At 42.0% G+C, this 23,340-nt stretch overlaps 4 protein-coding genes and 1 long non-coding RNA gene across 5 annotated transcripts; 4 read left to right on the forward strand and 1 right to left on the reverse strand.

The window, feature by feature from the left end:
* Nucleotides 1-330: 330 nt before the first annotated feature.
* On the forward strand, nucleotides 331-6,400 carry LOC308320369 (C-C chemokine receptor type 7-like). The gene is made up of 3 exons (XM_080770710.1): nucleotides 331-461; nucleotides 1,538-1,790; nucleotides 6,040-6,400. The coding sequence occupies exons 2-3, from the start codon at nucleotides 1,539-1,541 to the stop codon at nucleotides 6,058-6,060; spliced, it is 273 nt and encodes a 90-aa protein (XP_080626836.1). The 5' UTR covers nucleotides 331-461; nucleotide 1,538; the 3' UTR covers nucleotides 6,061-6,400.
* On the forward strand, nucleotides 1,874-2,650 carry LOC308320368 (C-C chemokine receptor type 3-like). Its single transcript, XM_080770709.1, has one exon. It carries the CDS (start codon nucleotides 1,967-1,969, stop codon nucleotides 2,594-2,596), a length of 630 nt encoding a protein of 209 aa, XP_080626835.1. The 5' UTR covers nucleotides 1,874-1,966; the 3' UTR covers nucleotides 2,597-2,650.
* On the reverse strand, nucleotides 4,042-19,748 carry mysm1 (Myb-like, SWIRM and MPN domains 1; the record flags this gene model as incomplete). Its single annotated transcript, XM_080770708.1, has 20 exons — nucleotides 4,042-5,389; nucleotides 5,746-5,803; nucleotides 6,036-6,141; nucleotides 6,653-6,785; nucleotides 8,152-8,340; nucleotides 8,517-8,591; nucleotides 9,177-9,227; nucleotides 9,527-9,581; nucleotides 10,270-10,352; nucleotides 10,517-10,594; nucleotides 14,914-15,017; nucleotides 15,233-15,363; nucleotides 15,652-15,898; nucleotides 16,070-16,640; nucleotides 17,091-17,189; nucleotides 17,528-17,606; nucleotides 17,685-17,777; nucleotides 17,903-17,973; nucleotides 18,098-18,170; nucleotides 19,693-19,748. 20 exons carry the CDS (start codon nucleotides 19,746-19,748, stop codon nucleotides 4,838-4,840), a joined length of 2,904 nt encoding a protein of 967 aa, XP_080626834.1. The 3' UTR covers nucleotides 4,042-4,837.
* LOC308320001 (C-C chemokine receptor type 5-like) lies at nucleotides 11,769-14,251 on the forward strand. The gene is made up of 2 exons (XM_080770285.1): nucleotides 11,769-11,962; nucleotides 12,889-14,251. The coding sequence occupies exons 1-2, from the start codon at nucleotides 11,841-11,843 to the stop codon at nucleotides 13,997-13,999; spliced, it is 1,233 nt and encodes a 410-aa protein (XP_080626411.1). The 5' UTR covers nucleotides 11,769-11,840; the 3' UTR covers nucleotides 14,000-14,251.
* Nucleotides 19,749-20,248: 500 nt separating the features above from the next.
* LOC308320336 lies at nucleotides 20,249-22,499 on the forward strand. Its single transcript, XR_013964522.1, has 3 exons — nucleotides 20,249-20,560; nucleotides 20,916-21,248; nucleotides 21,515-22,499. It is a non-coding gene; the product is annotated as an uncharacterized lncRNA (long non-coding RNA).
* The last annotated feature ends 841 nt before the right edge of the window (nucleotides 22,500-23,340 follow it).

Raw genomic sequence — 23,340 nt, forward strand, 5'->3', positions numbered from 1 at the left:
TGTGTGTGTGTGTGTGTGTGTGTGTGTGTGTGTGTGTGTGCACCCCACTTTCAGAAATTCTGCTGACAAGAAAACTGAGATGACTGTCAAACCACAATGACATCCTGTCAGTACATTTACTCAAAAAAGTACTAATTGAGTAATCATATTCTTTGATACTTCAACTCCTCACAACACAACACGTTGTGAGTTTGTAGATCGGCTGCCTATATGTTTGATAAGGTTGCATTCACTCTTGAATACAGGATTTCTACTCATGATAGAGGATTTCTGCATTGTGGTAAGCTACTTTTACTCCAGTAAAAAATGGGAGTAGCCTACTTCTTCCACCACTGATGACGATGAGTAAACCATTTATTAAGTATTTCCTCTTTACTGAAATGGTATCTTGTGTTTTCACTTTCACACAGCAGACAAAATAACTTATTGGGATGATGGGATCTCACTCTATCTCAACACAGGTGAGTTCATTCATGACACATTCAAAACAAACTTTTGAACGACAATACCTATGCAGCCGTCTTGAGTGAAGGATAAATATTTAATTGTGAATCCTGGAGTATCAGATATACAGTATCTACCTATATGTCAGATGTTATTACAGACATATTTAATTTAATCATATTTCAAACCTTCCTTCAGCTAATATATTAAAGTCTAACTCATGTTGTTTAGGTGATGTAAAACAAACGGTGCCAACACAAACATTAAATGCCATTAACAATTAAGAGACAATATGACGTCAATGTCCCCTTCATTGTCAATGGCGTTTTTAACAAAAAAACAAACATTGAACTAAAAACACACATTAAACCTGTGTATAGGACACCCCTCAAAAATCACACCAGTGTGAAGTGAGGGGCACTCTTATCATCATACACCGTCATCCTGTACATCATCTTATCCAGCCAATCACAATTTGCATCCATACGTCCGTCTTCAATGTTTGTGTTTACGTAATGTTTGTGTTCACACAAACACTCCAAACTGGCCATCCATTATCAATGGCATTCAATGTTTGTGTTGGGACAATATAAAACTGGCCATCCATTATCAATGGCATTCAATGTTTGTGTTTACACGCACCCTCAAAACTGGACATAGGTGCTGGGGCTAGCGCCCCTCGAAAATATACATTTTTAGTGACTCATTTCAGTGAGGGCGTGAATTACCGCCCTGCCTACCCACGTGCCCAGTCTTTTGTTAAGCAATACCAGTTAATAATCACAGCGGCAGCACTCTAACAATTTAACATGCTGTCTGTGACAAATTAATCCACAACTGTATGCACGTTTTAGTAGTCTGTGTCGGGGGAGTTGATTTGCTCCCCATCCATCTATCGTTAAGCAGAGACGTCGGAGGGGGCAACGTGTTTATGGATACATGTTTTGGTCCCTTCGATCAGTTTTATCAGGGCAGGAAAGAGCTCCCCTACTACTACTATTTAGTCTAAAAGTCACAAATTGACTCTTCTCTATTCTCTATATACTCTTCAAGGTGAAGCATTCTGTTGTGTCCATGTCCTTTCCTACAACAGGATGAATGGTTCAGCCATGGAGAACAGTGACGGCTACAAAGACTTCCTGGATCTCGCCGATCTGTATGATGACACCAAAGATGGCCCCAACACTGTGGTGGACGACGGGGTGGTCCAGCTTTGCTCCAAGACCGACGTCAACCGGTTTAGCGCCAGCTTCATCCCCGTCTTCTACTATGTCAACTTTCTCCTCAGTTACGTCGGCAACGGGCTGGTTCTCCTCGTCATCTACAAGTTCGGGAAGCTCCACGCGGTGAGAAACATCTTTCTCCTCAATTTGGTCATTTCAAATCTCCTCTTTGCCTCCAGCCTTCCTTTCTGGGCCACCTACCATTTGGACGAGTGGGTCTTTGGCGTGGTCATGTGCAAGATGGTCAGCAGTGCCTACTTCGTGGGCTACTATACAGCTCCATCCTGTTCCTGACACTCATGACGTTTGACCGATATATGGCCGTGGTGCACGCCGTGGCCGCGAGCAAGAGCCGGAAGAAGACCTACGCCGTCGGCACGTCTGCGGCAGTCTGGTGCGTCAGCATTCTAGCCAGTGTCAAAGAACTGGTTTTCACAAACGTACGCGAGGACCACGAACAAGGTCTGATGTGTGAGGAAACGGGATATGATGTGGCCGTCATGAACCATTGGCGCCAGGTCAGCTACTATCAACAGTTCTTCGCCTTCTTCCTGCTGCCTTTCCTCGTGTTGATGTTCTGCTACGTCAGCATCACCGTCCGCATCGTCAACACCCGCATGAAAGAGAAGGGCCGCTCCGTGAAGCTCATCTTCATCATTGTCTTCACCTACTTTGCATGCTGGACGCCCTACAACACCGTCATCCTCCTGCAGGCCATTCGAATCTCTGCCGTTCGCGACGGCAAAGATGCTGAGTCGTGCGCAGAGTCGGAAACATTGGACAATGCCCTGTACGTGACGCGCAACGTAGCGTACCTGTACTGCTGCATCAGCCCCGTGTTCTACACCTTTGTGGGTAAGAAGGTAAGAAGTTCCAGAGCCACTTCAAGAGACTGCTGGCCAAGATGCCCTGTCCGAGACTACGCATGAGCCTCACCAGCACCACCTCACAGAGAACACCTCATACTACTGCTGACCACTGAGTACTACTGATAATTACTGGAGATGCCGCAATCCGATCTTCTGATTGGATAACGGGCCGATATCAGCCAAAAAACGTGATGATAATAATAACTTGAATTTATATAGCGCACGAACTAATTGCCAAAAGCCTGAGTGAACAAATGTCTCTTCAGTGCCGACTTGAAAGAGTCCAATGTAGGCATCTGGCGAATTTCCAAGGGGAGAGAGTAGCAAAGGGCCGAGGGTCCGCGCGCGGGGGGGTCAGACAGATAGGCCTACCGTGGGGCAATGCCATGGAGGGATTTGTAGGTGAGGAGCAGTTTGTAGGTGATGTGGAACTTCAGCGGAAGCCAGTGGAGGTGATCGGGATCAGACTACAGCGAAAGTTTATGCGTGCATTATGTGTACTATGTAAACTTTTCATTTCCATTTTTCCAGCCATTCAGTTGAAAAAAACAAAAAGATGTTATTTTTTTATTCAAAATTATTTGGAGACACCCCCCCAAAATAATGTGGCGACTCCCCGAGAGGTTACGACCCACTGGTTGGCTTGAAATGTAGATGAATAGTTTTTCTCTCTCTCTCTTCCCCCTGCACGCCTCCCCTTCTTCTTCCCTCTCTTTTTGTGGAAATAACAAAACATAATTTCACCCACTGTGTTACACAGTAAACCTGTGATATGACAATAAAGTTTATTTTGATTCTGATCAATACTGGCAGCGTGTGTATAATGGAACTCCATTCACGTATGCACTTATGTCCATATGAAAAACTACATTTTCTTTAATTCTTTAATTTAAGATCTTGTACGGACGAGATCAAATATATTTCGAATGCATGGCCATTCAGGGGCTCCGTAACTGTCCGAGTAAAAGTAAAAAAAACTGTACTTGAGTAAATGTACTTAGTTCATGTCCACCACTAATGGACATGGACACCTACCATGCTGTCTCTCTGAGCTAGCTGGTACGCCTCTAGGACATCTTTACACTCTTTCTGCTTGGAGCGATCCAAAACCCTAGGGCGGTTATAAACTGCTTGCTCTACATGGGAAGGAGAAACAAACACTCAATGTAACAAAATGACAAAGAACTTTACCCAATGCAAATGTATACTTCATCACACAATTTCTCCCTCTCTCTATATGAATTATATTTTCAAGTGGGTTGCCACTTTTAGCCAATCAGGAGAGAATACCCATTTATGCATAATGTTACAGTTCCAATTTTGTCTGCTCATTTATTTATGGTTTATCCTGTATGAGCTCTTCCGGTATCACGACCTAAACATGCATTTTCTGTATACTTAAATTAAAGAGCTGGAGATACAAATAGTGGCTTGAAATCTGAAATAACTCCTGAAATTCATATTCAAATATGAAGTAATCTGCAAAAACAAAGACAGTATAGTACTACAAATATAATATAGGGTTTAATTTTTGAATGCAGGTTAAAGCAATTATGTGCTAAAATAAAAAAAAGCTACTACATAGCTTCTTTAACATTACATTAAAGAAATGCATACAGATACATACCCTTAGCTGCAATTTGCAACACTCAATGTTTTTTAATATGTTGAATCTAGAGTTGCAATGCCATCCATTTGACACATATCCAAACAAAAAAGTCCTATCTAATTGTATTAAACAACATTATACTCACCAACATTGTAGCTGTACAGAAAGCTTGAATTATCCTATTTCTTTCTGCAAAGTTTGTTTCATAAAAATCCACCGTAGACATGTTATTAGGCACTTTCTGTCAATAAATTCCATACAGGCGATACTTTTTCTAAATGTTGGAGTTTGGAAGAGCCTGTTGGAACTCAATGGCCCTGTGTGTACTACCCATTTTGAAATTGCATAAAATGCAGCAGGCAGCTGCGTTATTGAAAGCGAGAACTTCCAAACTCCAACACAAAATAATCACCTGCACAGAATTTATTGACAGAAAGTAGGTCATAACATGTCTACGGTGTATTTTTATGAAACAAACACTGCAGATAATTCAAGCTTTTCGTACAGCTGCAATGTTGGTGAGTTTAATGTCATAATACAATCAGATGTTGCAATTCTAGATTCAACATATAAAAAACAATCTATTGTTGCAACATACCTTGAGAACAATACAACACAACTTACAGTATATTTGTTATTAAGCAATACAGTACAGTTAACTACAAAATGTGAACATGTGTGTCAGTGTGTAATCATAGTAAATAATCATGTCCTGTCAACAACACAGAACCTAGATGCAACACTGGACCTTCCTCCTTCTCAGTGTGTGGCATGTGTGCAGCGGGTTCTACGTCCCATCCTGCTCCATCAACAGAACCCTTCTCAGTGTGTGTCATCATGTGTGCAGCGGGTTCTACGTCCCAGCTTGCTCCCTCAACAGAACCCTTCTCAGTGTGTGTCATGTGTGCAGTGGGTTCTACGTCCCAGCCTGCTCCCTCAACAGAACCCTTCTCAGTGTGTGTCATGTGTTCAGTGGGTTCTACGTCCCAGCCTGCTCCCTCAACAGAACCCCCGTCAGAGTCCCCTCCCTCGCTTCTGTCCATATCCATGATTGAGTGATCAAAGGGGAAGTCCTCAGAGTCCATTGGTCCAGAGGAATCGTTTAAAACTCCTCCCTCCTCATCCTGGTCGGCTGGTCGCGGGAAGATAAAGTTACACTGGAAAAGGTTCTGGATCTGGGTGAGGAAGGGGTCCCCCTCGCCCTCTGGCAGGGGCTCTAGGTACCTGGCCAAAGAGGACAGCATCTAGGAGTTGACGTGGAAAGAGAATTGGGTGAAAATAGGACACTAACGACATCACTGAAAATGATGTCTTGAACGTTGCACTGTTTTGAATATATTACATACTATTTTGTATTGTTGTTTTCCAAATTTAATATATTCTTCCATTATGTATGCAATGTGTCATTTCAGTTTAGCATTGTCTATTCAAAAATAGCAGATATACAAGCTCACAGCGAGTCACTTCGTGCCACGCTGAAAGCTTGTGCATCTGCTATTTTTGAAAAATCTAGAAAGTGCGAGAACTACTGATTTAGAAGGCAAAAGTGGTTCATGTTTGAGAAACCATGAACCACTGGAAGACAGACAGGTGGACTGACCTTCTCTAAGCAGGTGAGATGAGAGTCCCTTCTGAAGAACCTGTCCATCTGCACACACCTGATAACACAACAGAAACATATACCAGTTCACGCATATCTACAATCAGGAGATGGGTGAAGCCTTTTAACATTTCAATATACAGGATTTTACACAGTAAAATCTTAAATGGCAATATAACTCTGCCAATATAACTTTTTGCCAGCCAAAAAAAACTAAGCAAACATATTAGAAGTACGCTGATGTTCAGCCTCGTATTTTGAGTGTCCACAATGATTTGTCTCTTTCTCACCCAGGTGCCTGGGAGTATTTGGTGATGATCCACTCAGCTCTCCTCATCAATTGACTCCAGTTCGGGATGTCCTCGGAGGACAGGAAGTCAAACCTGTATGGCAGCTCTGGGGACAACCAGACAAGCACACAACTCAGGAAGTCATCTTCTGAACCATCTCTATTCTCTAATGTTTGTCCTACACTAGATGTATTGTAATATATAATATAAAATGTGTCATGATGAAGCTATCACTGCTGTTGGTTTCATTAAACTACCTTTGATGACAACACATTCATATCGTCACCTAAAATAATGGCATTGTTGTATGTTTTTCATAAATAACAAAATAACAAAACAAACTAGAGTATATGATATTGCTTAATCATTACACCCAACACGTTTATAACAATATATGACACATATTGCATATTGACATGCAAATATAACGCCATCTGTCACTTAGGCTAATTTCTGTTTTGACTTAATAAACCGACCTTTATTATTCTTTTATTTTCCTAAGTCTCAACACAATGTATACAAATAGAAGGTGGCAATATCGAATCAAAACTACTGATTCTGAGTGTGTGAGTGTGTGAGTGTGTGAGTGTGTGTGTGTGTGTGTGTGTGTGTCATACTCTGTGGGCCTGAGGGCTTCTGGGTCTCCCTCACCAACAGGCAGGTGGTCTGGGAGCGTGGGGAAGCGTTGGCTGGGTCGTATGGGCTGACTATCATCCCTAGAAAGGGAGCTCCGCCACGCGAAAAATAACTCTGGAAAAGACAGTGCAGACACTAAGAACACGCACTCTGCTTTGTCTTCCTCTCTCCGTATCCAACTGCCCCGTCCGTCCGACGACACTCACTCGCTCTCCTTTCATTTAAGCATCTGTGTCATTTTCAATTTTAGTATAGCATCACACGCTTTTCAGAAAACTCTTAGGATTTAGAACATTGGTTTTAAACAGTGGTCCTCAAAAATAGCAGATACAAGTTAACAGCGTGTCACTTTGTGCCGTGCTGCAAGCTTGTATTTATATTTGAAAAATATCGAAGTGTTTGAATTGTTTTTATTTCTCTTATTTCTTCTTCTGGGGGTCCCTGGCACAAAACATTTTCAGATCGGGGGACCGTGGACTAAAGTATATACCTGTAGGCATTTGTAGAATTGGCCTCGGGTCTTAATGAGTCACTCTTTATTTAATTCTTGTAAGACACACTGAGGCCTGAGACCTCAGTTTCAACAAAGCAGAGATGACAAAATTATGTTGACAAAATCAAAGCAAAGGCAGAATAAAATAAGCATAACACACAAGCGCAATGTAAATGTCACCTGGCAATTAAGTCACAAATTTGCAATCAAAACCAACAAGGATATAAGTAAGTATTAGTCCCACTCCCATCTGAGTGCCTATTGAAGATTAACCGGTACAATAACGTAAGGTCTTCTGCCATGTTTATTGTGTATGCAATTTCTATAATTTTTGTCCTGCATAGTGCAGGTTATATTGTACAGGGTGTATACATTGTGTTCATTATTGACGGTGGTGTTTTTCTTTTTTTTGTGTGTGTGTGTGTGTGTAATGTTCTTACAGTACTTTTCTTACTCTGTAATTGTATCTTAGCTACTGTGATGCCTCTGGCGACTGACGCAGGATCAATAAAAACATCTGACTAAGATTATTCTGTGTGAAGGGCACTACATTGAACCCATTTTGGACAGAGGCCGAATGTTGCTATAATACTGTACATAGCAACAGAACCCCAAAAGGTCCTGAATGGGTTAAAACAGTTTTTTCCCTAAGTCGAGGCTAACTTGTGGAGCTTGGGGGAATATCTATCTTTCTTTTAGTTAGACAGGGAGTTAAAGAGTGTGACATCAAGTACTTCAACCTCTGTCATAACCTAGTCCTAGACAGACAGCTGTCAGAAAGTAGAACTGAATAAGTGATGGGATATTCAGGAGGAATTAGGCTCAGTCTACACGTTAAAGATGTATCTATTTGGGGACAGGACGTCTTATCGTATTGGACAGCTACAACAGAACCTGGTGTTAAAACGCTGGACTTCCTTTTAACCCATTCAATCCGGGAAAGCATCCATGTCATTTTATACTTTGGCAACTTAAAGTCATGTTTACCTGGAACTGGTCCTGTGTGTGTATGTCCCGTAGAGAGGGGTTGGGCTGGAAGGTGGGGTGGGAATGGTACCAGCCCACCACACTGAGGCCCAGCGCCGACAGCAGCTCACAGGCCTGGGTCTGAGACACAGGGTCCATCTCACACTGCAAACCTGTACTCACGCTGTTGCACGGCTCTGCTGCACAGACCTACACCCCACCGACACACACACACACACCGACACACACACACACACCGACACACACACACACACACACACACACACACACACACACCACACATAAATAATGAACGTTCTTCAAGTTCATTATGAATAAGCTTCATCACGACTTCCATTATTGTTGTTGCTTTCTGCAGCAACTACCTTCAGTACTTCGTCTTCCTCGCTGAAAGTGCCTCCCAACAAACCGATGACCTCGCCCCGAGACACGTGTGCGTGCTGAGGAGAGACACACGGTTGGTTTTAACGAATGAAAAGCACAGTAGAATTCAGTGTTCATTTAACTATAATGCAATACATACTTGGGAAATAGGAAAAAATTGCTGATTTACAACCTCGCACAGCTCTTCGCAATGTGACATGCTGTGAGCTTGTAGATGTGGTATTTAAAAATAGTTGTAATATATTAAACATTTTGGAAACATATTATTTACATATGCTCAAAATAGGGATTCTACAGTTATTGTGGTTAAATCTGAATGTGTAAAACAGATCCAATAAGCACACGAACATATGTCATGGTAGAGTATCATCATGTCTTGCCATAGCTTACAATTCATACGACACATTGAGGATTCAGTTTTGCACTTTCCAGTCTGACAAATGAGTGCGTTTAGTTCTTAAGGCTTAAGAGGTCAGATGGATGCTTTGTGTCTGAAGGCTTCTCGTCTCACTTATAATCATGTATTTTTCGTCTCTTGTATCTAATGTTACTGCGTCAAATAACGCCACGTTTCAGTACTTCATGTTTGGTCCATTTTAAATAACTGCTCAAGTAAACGAAGCAAATGAATAAGAACATACCATGTCCATGATGAGGAGAGCCTCTGCACACACTATAACCTGGAATGGCTCCTAAGAGAAGAGGGTATGACTCATTAGTCATATGACTCTTAGTGCATATGACTAATGATGAGAAGGACTGACCAGCAAACTACTGGCTGATGTTAGCAGTTGACAACCAGAGGTCTAGGGTTCTCAACATGGTCACACATTTAAAATTAATTAAACCTGCCGAGACCGTTTAGAGAGGGTGATAAACAAGGCAGAATCATTGAACATTCATACTCTAAATGAAATGAAATAAAATTATTCCATCGCTGGTGATGATACATTATTAACTGAACAACGAGACAAGTGCACTGTCAGCTGACCTGCATCTCTTCTCCAAAGCACTGGCATTGAATTAGCTGGAAAGGATCAAACGATCTAAGAAGAGATAGATAGTAAGACCAGACAAAAAAAAGGGGAACAAGAAGAGAATACTTGAGTTACCAAAAACCTGTTATTGATGTTTCATCTCCAAACCACTAGAATACTGATAAACTTGACAGCTGAATTTCTCCCCATGGATCAATATCTTATCCAAACAGTAAAGGCTATACTGTTCTGCTCGACAAAGAATACACAAACCCTTCTGAACAGAAGGATGTGTGTACAATAAATCTACCTTAAAGTGTGATTTGCTTGCGCAGCGATGCGTTATATCTGTGACTTATATTTGTTATTTTCAGTGCCAGACACAGACATGTGACAAAGTATAAATCAGGCACAAAGCTACCCACAAAATCAAATCAAAAGTGAGAAACGTTGTATGACCAAGTCTTAATGTGTGATTTGAGAAAGATGCCCCCATACGAGCGCTGTCTCCCAAACAATTAAAACAACATTATATGTAGATTCATGATATTTTAGTAAAAATGTTCTTTCTGTTCTATTAAATCTGAATATAGTACTGGATTGCACTTTTCACAAGATCTAACCTTAAAATACCTTTATTTTCTCAACATGCGTCCATAGAAGACATGCTGGCTTCTATGGGATCTAAACGACTGACATCAGTCATGGCGACTGAGAACTTTGAATCCATCCATCCGTCTATCCTCCAGAGACTCACCCTCTGTGTCTGGACATCTTAGAAGGTCTAGGCCGCCTCTTCATCTCCTCTCTGCGCAGAGATAGCTCCTCTGCACTCAGATGCTAAAGGTCCCCCCCCACACCACAAATGAACAGTCACTACAACAATACACAAACTATGCACATGCATACGTGCAGTAGTGTTTGTGTGTGTGTGTGTGTGTGTGTGTGTGTGTGTGTGTGTGTGTGTGTGTGTGTGTGTGTCGGTGGATGGCTCTATACTGTACCTCGTATGTGTGTCCCTCCAGATCCTTAGCGTCACACCATTTTCCCCAGATGTCTCTCACACGACGCTTCCTTGTGCGCTACAACCGAGCAAAATAATCAATCAACATTATTGTCACAAAAAAAGTACTCCAATGGGGGGGAAAGATACACAGAAAAAGCCGGAAAATAGAAGCATGCAAGAAATCTTTTCTTAGTCATTTTAAGAGGTCCTAATTCACATGTAGTGCATAAAATTCTCTGGCAACAATGCTTTTCTTAGCAATAACTTTGTGGGAAAGCCTGTTTATTTCCCTTGTAAATGGTGTCCCATTTGTAGGGAACATACATGTGTGCGTTGCTGCCAATACCAAACAGCTTATTCAGCTGTTGCCATTGTTTTGAACTTCCTAATCCTATCCCAGGCTCCCACACATTTTCACCGTACGGCCTAAAGTGACAGAGAGATAGGGGGAACGAAAACATTATTTCCGGTCTTTGGCCTTCCTGCCTGGTGGAGAAATTGTGTAACAACATGCTATGTAAAGAACATTCTGTACATTTGTGGTCAAGTGTTACGCTTTCTCTCGATTTCAGCTGTACACTTCTAGGAAACCATATCTCACACACACACACACACACACACACACACACACACACACACACACACACACACACACACACACACACACACAAAGCTTGTATGTCCAAAACCATTACTTTACAGGGGGAAAAAAATAATCCTGAATTATCCTGAGTTATTATTTAGTCAAAGCCTCTTTTATTGGTTAAATATGAATGTGTGGCCTGTAGTGTAACGAAGTAAGGTATATGTAAAAAGTTTAAATATGGAGCTACAAGGTTTCCACCCGACAGCGATGTTGTGCAGTAACAGCTATGGTTCACACTTCACACCTACATCCTACTGCATTTGTTTAAAAAAAAAAAAAAGTATAATCATAATAATAATCTCTGTGTGTGTGTGTGTGTGTGTGTGTGTGTGTGTGTGTGTGTGTGTGTGTCTTTCAGAAATTTAGCTGTACTGAAAAGAAAATAAGAGATGACATGAAACCACATCCTGTGGGGTTTTAAGGACAGGAATGGAAAGTAACTAACTACGGTAAGTACATTTACTCAAATAAGTAGTACACTTTAGTTGAGTATTTACATTCTTTGATACATTATACTTCACTACACTCACAAGTCACAACACAACAGTGTGAGTTTGTAGATTGGCTATGATTGAAAAGGTTGCGTTCACTAAATAAATATTTGAATACAAGACTTCTATTTATGACAAAGTACTTCTACGTACATAGAGGTAAACTACTTTTACTCCAGTAAAAAATGGGAGTGCTTCTTCCTCCACTGATGATAATAAGTAGTTCCTCTTTACTGAAATGGTATTCTGTGGTTTCACACAGTGGACAGAATAGCTATTTGGGATCTTGCTCTCCCTCTCAACACAGGTGAGTTCATTCTTGACTTTATTTTAAAAACTCGACACAGAAAACAAACTTTTGAAGGACAATACCTGTGCAGCCAAAGAAAGAAAAACAGGTGCGTTTAGGCAGGGCCTTCTTCAGAGCAGACTGAAAAGTAACCCTAACCCTTTTTAGTAGGGGTTAGGGTTACTTTATAAAGTATATAAACATGAGAAATTGCATCTGAGCCAGTCTTGCATCTTTTATTTTGGAGTGCCGCTTTTTCCATTTAGTTGGTTTATGAGTTAAAATTAAATAACTATGCAGCCGTCTTGCGTGAAGGATAAATATATTTATCTGCAAATCCAGGAGTATCAGATATACAGTATCTACCTGAATGTGTCGGATATTACAGAAATATTTATGGAGGGGGGGAGTGCAACACAGGTTGATATGTCTATTGAGAAAGAGCTATTAAAATGTAATTCAAGAAAAACAAACTGAAAGTACAGTAGCATTAAGGCCAGATACGGGGGACATGATGTCCTGCACAAATTGAACATTTTGTTCCTTCCATTCATGTTGAAAGGATTATTATCCCTGGTTAATTAGCCCTATATGCCCCAATGCATTACAATGTCTATAATTAAATTGTAGTTCAAACCTTCCTTCAGTTAAAATTCTCTCAAAAGCTAGAAGTGACTCATTAGTGACTCATTTCAGTGAGGGTGTGAATTCCCGCCCCGCCTGCCCACTTGCCCCGTCTTTCGTTAAGCAATAACAGACGCCTAATCACAGCGGCAGCAACCTTAAAGGGATAGTTCAGATTTGTTTTAACTTAAGCTATATGAAATACTTGCCATTAATATAGTGGTTGCAACTGTATTAATTGATTGCCCTGGTTTTGGTCAATAGGGGAATTTCGTTTTTTTACAAAATCCAATCCAAGACCTTGTCCTTTCCTACAACAGGATGAATGGTTCAGCCATGGAGAACAGTGACAGCTACAAAGACTTCCTGGATCTCGCCGATCTGTATGGTGACACCACAGATGGCCCCAACACTGTGGTGGACGGGGTGGTCCAGCTCTGCTCCAAGACCGACGTCAACCGGTTTAGCGCCAGCTTCATCCCCGTCTTCTACTACGTCAACTTTCTCCTCAGTTACGTCGGCAACGGGCTGGTTCTCCTCATCATCTACAAGTTTGAGAAGATCCACACAGTGACAAACATCTTCCTCCTCAATTTAGTCGTCTCAAATCTCCTCTTCGCCTCCAGCCTTCCTTACTGGGCCACCTACCATTCGGACGAGTGGGTCTTTGGCGTGGTCATGTGCAAGATGGTCAGCAGTGCCTACTTCGTGGGCTACTACAGCTCCATCCTGTTCCTGACACTCATGACGTTTGACCGATATCTGGCCGTGGTGCACGCCGTGGCCGCGAGCAAGAGCCGGAAGAAGTCCTACGCCGTCGGCACGTCTGCGGCAGTCTGGTGCGTCAGCATTCTAGCCAGTCTCAAAGAACTGGTTTTCACAAACGTACGCGAGGACCACGAACAAGGTCTGATGTGTGAGGAAACGGGATATGATGTGGCTGTCATGAACCATTGGCGCCAGGTCAGCTACTATCAACAGTTCTTCGCCTTCTTCCTGCTGCCTTTCCTCGTGTTGATGTTCTGCTACGTCAGCATCACCATCCGCATCGTCAACACCCGCATGAAAGAGAAGGGCCGCTCCGTGAAGCTCATCTTCATCATCGTCTTCACCTACTTTGCATGCTGGACGCCCTACAACACCGTCATCCTCCTGCAGGCCATTACAATCTCTTCTGCTCGTGACGGCAAAGACCCTGAGTTGTGCGGCGAGTCGGACATGTTAGACAATGCCCTGTACGTGACGCGCAACGTGGCGTACCTGTACTGCTGCATCAGCCCCGTGTTCTACACCTTTGTGGGTAAGAAGTTCCAGAGCCACTTCAAGAGACTGCTGGCCAAGAAGATACCCTGTCTGAGACGACGCATGAGCCTCACCAGCACCACCTCACAGAGAACACCTCATACTAGTAGTGTCACACAAAAGCATTAAAAGTAGCAGATCCACAAGCTCGACAAGTGGTGCGAAGAGACACATTTTGAGCTTGCAGATCTGCTACTTTTGTTACTTGAATTTGAATCCTGATATGTAACAGTTATTTTGGACATGCGAGACAGAGACAATATGTATTCAAGAAGAACTCATCTGTATGCTGTCATTATCAGGGATCATCTGTGGCTTCTAAATTCAATTAATTGGTTAATTGACAGCAAACTCAATTTCAGTGAAAATACGGACCAGATTTTTTAAGTGGTGCAACCACATCTACATCCAGCTTTGTCCACCTGTGTACCTGTGTCTTTGAGCACGAGTATGTTACTCATTTATACCAGTAGGGGGCGCCAGAAACAGAGAGAGGGGTAGTGCTGTGTCTCTAATGAGAGAGAGAGAGAGAGAGAGAGAGAGAGAGAGAGAGAGAGAGAGAGAGAGAGGGGAGTTGCACCACTTGGTTCACACAGGTGTGATTTTAAAACTTGTAACCAACGCCTCCACCTACTAGGCAAGCTCAACTCCTTTAGAGTGAGCAAGCATATCATGGAAACAGTCTATAAGAACCTGATAGAGGGAATCTTGACTTATAAATTAACATGGCAATCTTAATGTAAAAGGAAGAAGAAAGCTGCAACGAATAGTGAACCTAGCCTCAAAAATCATTAGGAAGAGACAGAAACAATGAAGTTGTATCTACAAGGAAGTACTTCGAAAAAAGATAGCAAATGATGACCCCTCTCATCCACTCTGTAGGGAGTTCAAACTACTTCCCTCTGGTAGACTGTACAAAGTACCAAAAGTTAACCGTAACATCTTAAAAAATTCCTTCATTCCTAATGCCATTAAGGCACTAAATGATACCATGTCTCGCTAGATTTGTTTTTTAATGTATTTGCCACTGCATTTTTACCTACCATGCTCTGGAGTCTCTGAGCTAGCTGGTACGCCTCCAGGATGTCCTTACCCTCCTTCTGCTTGGAGCGATCCAAAACCCTAGGGCGGTTATAAACTGCTTGCTCTACATGGGAGAGAGAAACAAGCCGCCAACGTCCACTTAAAATTTAATTTTAATTCAATTTCAATTCAAACAATTGCACCTGAAAAATGTGCCATTTCAGTTAAAAGAATATATGTAATTTTTGTCAGCTTACACTGTCCCCCACAGACAGTTTTCTTATTAGTGTAAAGCAGCGTTCAGTGTGTCAATGAGTCCAGCAGCCTTACTGTACTTACCACAGTTGAAGTTGATGGCTCCTATGAGCTCCAGGTACGTGTGGACTCTGCCGATGCAGTTGACGTCTCCACAGTTCTTCAAGCCTGGGCGCACTGACGTCTTGTTGAGGTACTTTGGCTTGCTCTTTAGCCTGACGAAGAATTGGACAAATTTATGTCAGCAAAGTCCTAATCTGTGATTTGCGAAAGAATCATGAAACCACATCTAACTAGCTTGAGCAAAATAAAATGTGTAGAATTATTATGAGGTATTATCGTGTTCGCATGTTCTATGTGTTCTAATGTTCAAATACTAGCGCACAGTGTGTCGAATAACTTATATCTAGGCATACACCTGTTATTACAGATAATTGCTTGCTATATGTAATTAGGTGGTTGAGTGAGAAATGAGGTGAGCGGAGTAATACTGATGTTTTTACCACTGATCCAGGATGTAGTTTCTGATCTTCAGATATCTTTCTGGGGTCTTGGATGACCGTCCCTCAAAAAACTCTGGGATTGCTTGTTTCTCTTCCTCGTTGATGGTGTCCAGGTCCATCTCTACTTCTTGTTCTGGGGCTTTAAGCTCCTCGTCTTCGTCTGCCTCATCATCATCATCGTCGTCATCATCATCATCTTCTGCTTCTGGTGTATAAGAGACCAACTGACCCGCGTTGGCTTTATTATCTAAAAAGGGGAAATGGGCATTAATGGTTTAGATAGAATTGCAGAATATTAATTGTAAGGACTTGGCCTAAAACCTCTCTTTTGTGCCCACCCTATGCTGTCTCCCTCTAAGCTTTCTAATTGTTTGTCTCAGACAAAGAGACATTTAAAAAATAAGTAGCTATGGATTACCTGCTCCATCACTGGAGGACTCATTTTGTCCAAGTCGTTCCTCTGGGCTCCCAGACGGACAGCTCTGGCTCTGAGGAGTGTCACACTGCTCTGTCTTCAGTGGGCCTTGCTGGGGGTCCGTGTCTGCTTCCTTAAACTCTCCCACGGCACATGCGTCAGGACAAGGGCAGATGGATAAGGACTGAACATTAGCTTGAGATGGAGATTTGTGACAAGGTCGGGCCCGCGCATGTTTCTCCCCCTCAGCCAGACCAGTTACGGTATCATCCTGGACAGACCTTGCCTTTGAGTTCTCCCCATGACCAGAGTCTTCTACCTGCCTATCTGTCTCTGCAGGTCGTTCTGAACAAAATGGCTCACTACATGGCTCAGTTTTGAGTTCAGTTTGTAGATGATCTCCTTCATCGCTCAGGTCATCAGTGATGTCCACTTCGGCGTTCTCGTCATCAGAGAGTTTCTCTATACGGACAGCGTTAACGAGGACTGATGGGTGGTCAGAGAGGGACTGAGAGGCATGCAGTTGCACTGCAGGGCCTGTGGGGGGAGCTGCAGCTCTGGATTCTGACTTGGCCTGCAGGAATACACAAAATGAGAATGGCATATTCTAATCTAGGCAGTTATGTGAAATAGTGTACGTCGCTCTATGTCTAAGTTATCAAAATCGCCCTAACAAAACTCGTGTTTAGCAAGCAAAGACTAAATCGATTATTTCAGGAAATCCGGGTCATGTGTTTTGTTTCATAATGTGCTTTCAAAATGTTTTTAAAACTTTTTATATTTATTTCATGCATCTTATATTATTTCAGGTCAACATTTGTTCATTTTTAAATGTGCTTTATGAATAAATTGACTTGACAATGATGTGTAATTATGTAAAATTATAATGGTCAAGAGATGCACACACATCCAAACATTTCGACGGGTTCTCAATCAAATGAGATAAACTGAACAAAATGAGACGGCACACCGTCTTGAATTGTGTATACTTCCAGCTAGAGAGGAGAGTTAAGACAGGCCTCACCTTCTGTTTGAAATACTGTCTGGCGTAGCTTTTGACCTGAAGAACTGTACGACTGCCCACCAGCTTAGCAATCTTGGTCCACCTTCGACCGAACTGAGCCTGCAGAAACACACAACTTTAGATACCTAGCAGCAATTACGTCCTAGAGGCAGTCAGCTGAGCTAAAATGGTAAATGGTGCTTTTATATAGCGCCTTTATCCAAGGAGCTTTACATAGATTGCGCATTACATTCACCCATTCACACACACATTCATACACTGATGGTGGAAGAAACCATGCAAGGCACCAACCAGCACATCAGGAACAATTTGGGGTTCAGTCAGTGTCTTGCTCAAGGACCGGGTTCGAACTGGCAACCTTGCGGTCACCATCCAGCCACTCTATCCCTGAGCCACCGCCGCCCCTAAAAGGTTACGTGTTGAAAATACGGTCTTACTATTCCCTCTTCAAATAGCTCCTTCTCCTGTTGGGACCAGCGGAAAGAGGAGCCTGAAGCTGAGGGTTTAGCAGGAGGCCTGAACAAAGGAGAAGACAGAAGTAAAGCATTCCATGTAAGCACAAGCACATGTCAGAAAATACCTGGCTAAACTTACTTCTTAACTTTGGACTTGGAGCTGTCACTACTGGGTTGCTTGGAGTCACTGTGCCACACATTCTTATTAATCTCCCGGCCTGTCAGATAATATCTGAGAACGGGGTTAAGGTCCAACAGGAAATGAAAATCCCTGTAGTGTTAGTGAAAATATGTCTGCATTACGGTACATCACTCAGGTGTGTTGCTGTGAGGGTTTTTAGGACAACAAAAGGATACTGTTCCTCCAACAGCATGTTCTCAATGACCTCCCTGTTCTCTGGGCTGATAGAGCTGTCCAACTCCCATGGCTATACAGACAAGAGAGAGAAGAAGGGGAGCAAAGTCAAAACATATTCAAACATGCCTTTAAGTATAAACAGTAACTAAAGTGTCTTTATCTCAGTCTTTATCTCAATATTACTCAATACTCGCCAATATTCCAGTGCTGGTTTTCCAAGCAGACTGCAAGAATTGATCCTGGAGTAGCCCGCCTCCATCCAAGTCACTGAAATATAAAAAATAAAATGTTTTTCCTTCACTGTCATAGGTTTGCCACCAGTCCTGTAAAATACGGAATCGTCCCGTATTGACCTGATAAGGGATGCACTTATTGTTTCATGTTTTGACGACGGGAATCAATATGAATGACAGCATGCGATTTATTTGAGAAATTATGGTAAGTTGCTGTTACCAAAGTAAGTTCTCGCGTTACCAGACTGTTGCCTCTCACAATTCCCAAATGCTTTCAGCATTTGGAGAATGGAGATTGTGGAATAGTTGTCTGGATACAGGAGACTATTGTGTGACTGTCAGTGAGCTGTGCAAGTCTGGTGTCTGGTGTTGCTCAGCTCATTAGGCACAGCTTGTTGGCACATTTACTCATGACACACAACCAATGAGAGAAAAGCGTTCAGTGTTGCTAAGCTAGGATATTTGCTTCCCCCCAGCCCCACACCCTCCATCCATTCAAACCACAACAAACCTGCAAACATTGCAATGCAACAGTGCAACAGTACTACCCAACCATCTCAGAATATAAATTGAATGTCTAAAGAGAAAACTAAAGACTGAGAGACATCAGAAGTGGAACTGAGTGTGTGTGGGGGGGTGGGGGATAAGGGTGGCTAGAAAGTGTGACAGAAGATTATGTACAAATTAGCCATGGTAGAATCCATGACGTAAACAACCTGTAAACAACGAAAACTGACACAGTCCTTGTCTGTCAATTAAGCGACCCCAGAGGTAAATGTAGTATGTTTTTGATTGATTGATTGAAATATTTATTAACAGTTTGCAGAATTACAGTACATTTCAAGCACAAACTCAATACAAAGACTGTTAACTGTGAGTGGACGACCCAATTAAGCCTTACACTTGTTTACAACAGGGTCCACATTGTTCAATTCATCAAAACATTTAGAGACAAACAAATAGACACTTCTATGTAGTTAAAGAACAGAACAGGAATTCATCATAGATGTGAAATCAGTCAATCAAAATCAAAGCATGTTGATTTTCATTTCAAAACCACACTATGGTTGTTGTTACTAGGACTAGATAAACTCCTGGGTAACCAGAAAAGTGGTTATAGATGCTTTGGAAAATGGTCTGAAATAATAAGGAACATATGTACACTGTACACATGATTTGAGATGTGAACATGCTTGAACAGACATTTAAGGCTATCAAACTATTACTATCTTGTGGATGTCATTAGCTCTAGTCCATTCATAGCCTCTGGATAGGATTTGTTACAACCATGTTACACGCTAGTAAGAGTAATGTTTGTGTTTATAACTGTTCCAGAAATGCATAGATTTCTTCATGTATTTCAGGGGTTTGAGGGGCTGCATGCTTCCACCCAAAATAAATCACCCGCTGGTGATGATGATGATGATGATGTGATCGACTGCACTCTTTGTCTGCACACCCCCACATGATGCAAAGGCAGCATTCTGAGCACAATGTATTGAATGTATCACGCAACAAGCAAGATACGGACACGAAGCGAATGAACCAACGCTTACCCAAGATTGGCATCAAATTCGTCTCCTTCGATATCAACATCAACTTCGTCCGCCATGTTTACTTTGGATAATAACATAACCAAGGAACAAGACATAACCACTCGGTAAAAACAGAGGGAACATCTCCAGACAGCGACGTCTGCTGGTGGGAAGTTTACAAAAGTTGGCCAGATATATTGGAATTTATGATACGCAATTAATTAATTTGGGGTCTATTTGTGTTTATTTAACAATGAACAACGTTTCCGGTTTAGGATCTGAAATCAGTCAAATCACCATTTGCAAACCCATGATAAAAATGAAAAATTCATATGGCTAGTAAAGCCTTGTGCCTACATTATAATTGTATAATTATAATAAATAAAAGAAAACATTTAAAACACATTCAACATCTTAATTTAAAAAAGAGTTCATATTTTAATCCCAAATGAAATAACAACAAACTGCGCGCACCGTTATGACGTCACCCACGCCCCCCTCCCCCCTTCTCTGCAGATCTGTGTTGTTAATATTTTTTGAGAGTACATTTGTCACAAAATGCCACTCTGTTCTGCTTTTCGTTGTACGTACGCTGTGAAAGACAACAAGGAACATTGTGTGAGTCTTCACAGCTTTCCTAAAGATAAGATCTGGAGAAAGAAATGGGAAAATGCTTGTGGAAGAGTACGACTTCCCAAAGAACCGCGTCTTTGCTCTCGACATTTTTCTCCAGATGCGTTCGAGTCGTTTGGTCGAGCGCATCTGGTAAAAGAGCTTACAGGTGCTGCTGGTGGTTACAGGACGAGCCTAAAACCAGATGCCGTGCCTACTATTTTCCCTCACAAGGAGTCTGTGAAACAAGAGGAACCTGAAGACCAGCCAGACATGAGTGTCAGTGTCAGTGTACAATGAACCTATGAATATACACTATAGAGTGAGTATAGGTCTATATAAAATGCGATCTAAAGTGTCACTGCGGGGCACTCTTTCTTTCATTCATTTTCCTATAGCTTCAAGGTTTTAATTGTCACGTAAACATACAAACTATCAAGGATGAATCTTATCTTACTGATTTTGCTTCCAAAACGACCGTTCCTCTATAGCTCTCAAAATGTAATGGACAGATTGCAATAAAGCAATTGCTCTGCGCATGCGTTGCTCAAACGTTGCTGACATTTTTATGCTTTGATGAAAGGATGGATTTACATTTTAGTAATCTAATGACTATGTTTTTCTGCTCCTAGACATCCTGCACATGGTTGTGTACTGTAAAGAGGAGGGTTCTCCTGAACAGGAGAGGAGCCCCAGTCTGCTCCAGGAGGAACCAGAGCATCGGCATCCACACATCAAAGAGGAAACGGAGGAACCAGAACCTCTACACATTAAATATGAAAAGGAGGAGATACTTATAAGACCAGAGGAGCCTGATGAGTCAACATTGACTTTACTAGCAGTGAAAAGTGAAGCTGATAATAATGAAGATGTCTCGTCACACTGTTCTGAAATTGAAGTCGAGCTTGAATCCGACTCTGAAGTCACTGAAGACAGTGATGATTGGGAGGAGGAGACCAGTGGAGGTCAGTCAATGTTAAACACAGGGAAAGGAGTGTGTGGGAGGGGGGAGAGGTAAATTGGCAAAATTAGGACAATAAAAGAGAAACATAAGGGACTTGTTTGATGATGGAAGATTTTCATATTGAAATTGTACTCACCATCTTTAACCTGTTTTTACCTTTCCCTCTTCTGCTCTTTCTCCCCCGCTCTCTCTCCACCTATCCTTCTCTCCACTCCCCCCCCCTCCTCTCTCTCTCTCTCTCTCTCTCTCTCTCTCTCTCTCTATCAGGAGTGAGGTCCCAGACTTTGACCTTCTCTTGTCCTGAGTGTCAATACTCCTACGCATCTCAGATCTTCCTCCATAAACACATCGAGCAGAGCCACAGTGACCTCTTCCGCCAAATGCTGAGGAATGGACTGATCATCCGAGCAGGTCGTCAGATGATCTCCAACTCTGTAAAACGTTTCCCCTGTACACAGTGCGACAAGAGTTTCATTTGGTCGAGTGAACTGAGGAGGCACCAGCTTATCCACACTGGGGAAAAACCTTTCAACTGCACACAGTGCGACAAGAGATTCAATCGGTCGTGGGGACTGAGACAACACCTGCGTATCCACACTGAAAAACCTTTCCACTGTACACAGTGCAACAACAGTTTCTGTACACCAGCTTCTCTGGAAAGACACGAGTGGGTCCACGCTGTATACCACTGTAAACATTGTGACAAGAGTTTCAGTCTTGCAGGTGACCTACATATACACCAGCATATACACATGTAAACCGTCTTTGAGTACTTAGAAAAGCACTATATAAATTCCAGATATTATTATTATTATTAAGACCCAGTTCACCTACATACCGACTATCCACAGCTGGAGAAAAACCTTTCCACTGTAAATGGGGTGAAAATAGTCAGTTACTCTGAAAATACTCCAGTGCATTCACACAAAGGACCACATTAATTGGCTCTCTGGGAGGATCAAATGAAACAGCTGTATGTTGGCAGGGAGTTGGGTAAACAAGCAAAATATGGATGTTAATACATCTCCTGTTAACAGAGTACAACATTAGGACATTTTGAAGACATTCCCCAGCTCTTTTGTTTTCTTAATTTAAAACTTTAAGTGTTAATGGTAACTAGGTGCCATAGGGCATTTGTTTTGTGAAGTACAATCTCTGAGATTAAATGACAGAATGCAAATTATCTTTTCTGTTTATTGCTAAATTAAGTTTCTGGTGTCTTAAAATGGCATGTGTATGTTTTGGTCAAGATCAAACCTGTGCTAGAAATTATGAAATGAGTTGTTTGAACCTTGCAAATGAGTTTTATTTTATTTTTTTAATGCCACAATTTATTTTTCAACCCATTTTTTCACCCAGTGTCAATTATCTAATGTAATCCTGGGTGTACACTTCCTCTGCCAACCTGGGGAGAGCAACAGACTAACCTCATGCTTCCTTTTATGCATGAGGTGTCCAAGCCGCTTCTTTGCACCTGGTGTGGGGGAGTTTCCCTAGTTGGACATAATATGGAAGGAACGCGTTATTCCAACCAGTTTAGAGGGGGTGCACACACAGGTCCGGCCTAAGGAAATCAACCGTCGCTCCCGACATCCGTTCGTCCGACATGCGTTGCGCCATACTGGATGTGGACGGTTACTGCATGTTTTTTGTGAGGGTACCTACATACCTCCCCAAGATGACAGGGTTAAGGAATTAAAATGTGATTGACTTGACGTGACAATGTGACAGCTCTGTTTACACAATGCTGTACCCCCTCCAACTGTAGACCTATATTATTTCTCCATTTTCAACCATTTTTATATACCGGTATATTATTTTGACACTTGCTTTGGCAATGTAAGCATTTGCTCATTTGATTTGAAATGGTAGGCAAGTTTAAGGCAAGTTCCCCACCATTGAAAATGGGTGACGTGCTCATTTATCTCCACTTGGTGGTGCTAACGTGTTATGATACAACAGAAAGATGCATTAATATCTTGTGCAAAGCCTCCAGCTACTCCAAGTAGCCTAGTGTTCAGGCCAGAAGACTTTTTAAAACAGCCCAGTTCCATCAAGTTTGATACCATGGCCCACTAACAGCGTTAAAGTCT

The sequence above is a fragment of the Protomyctophum bolini genome, assembly GCF_963924005.1.
Source record: "Protomyctophum bolini genome assembly, chromosome: 8".
NCBI lineage: Eukaryota > Metazoa > Chordata > Actinopteri > Myctophiformes > Myctophidae > Protomyctophum > Protomyctophum bolini.

Coding starts and splice junctions, on each gene's coding strand:
- LOC308320369 (XM_080770710.1), top strand. CDS start 1,539: ATGAATGGTTCAGCCATGGAGAACAGTGACGGCTACAAAGACTTCCTG. Junction 1,791..6,039: donor AGTTCGGGAAGCTCCACGCG/GTGAGAAACATC, acceptor TTTCTCACCCAG/GTGCCTGGGAGTATTTGGTG.
- LOC308320368 (XM_080770709.1), top strand. CDS start 1,967: ATGACGTTTGACCGATATATGGCCGTGGTGCACGCCGTGGCCGCGAGC.
- LOC308320001 (XM_080770285.1), top strand. CDS start 11,841: ATGGGAGTGCTTCTTCCTCCACTGATGATAATAAGTAGTTCCTCTTTA. Junction 11,963..12,888: donor TGCTCTCCCTCTCAACACAG/GTGAGTTCATTC, acceptor TTCCTACAACAG/GATGAATGGTTCAGCCATGG.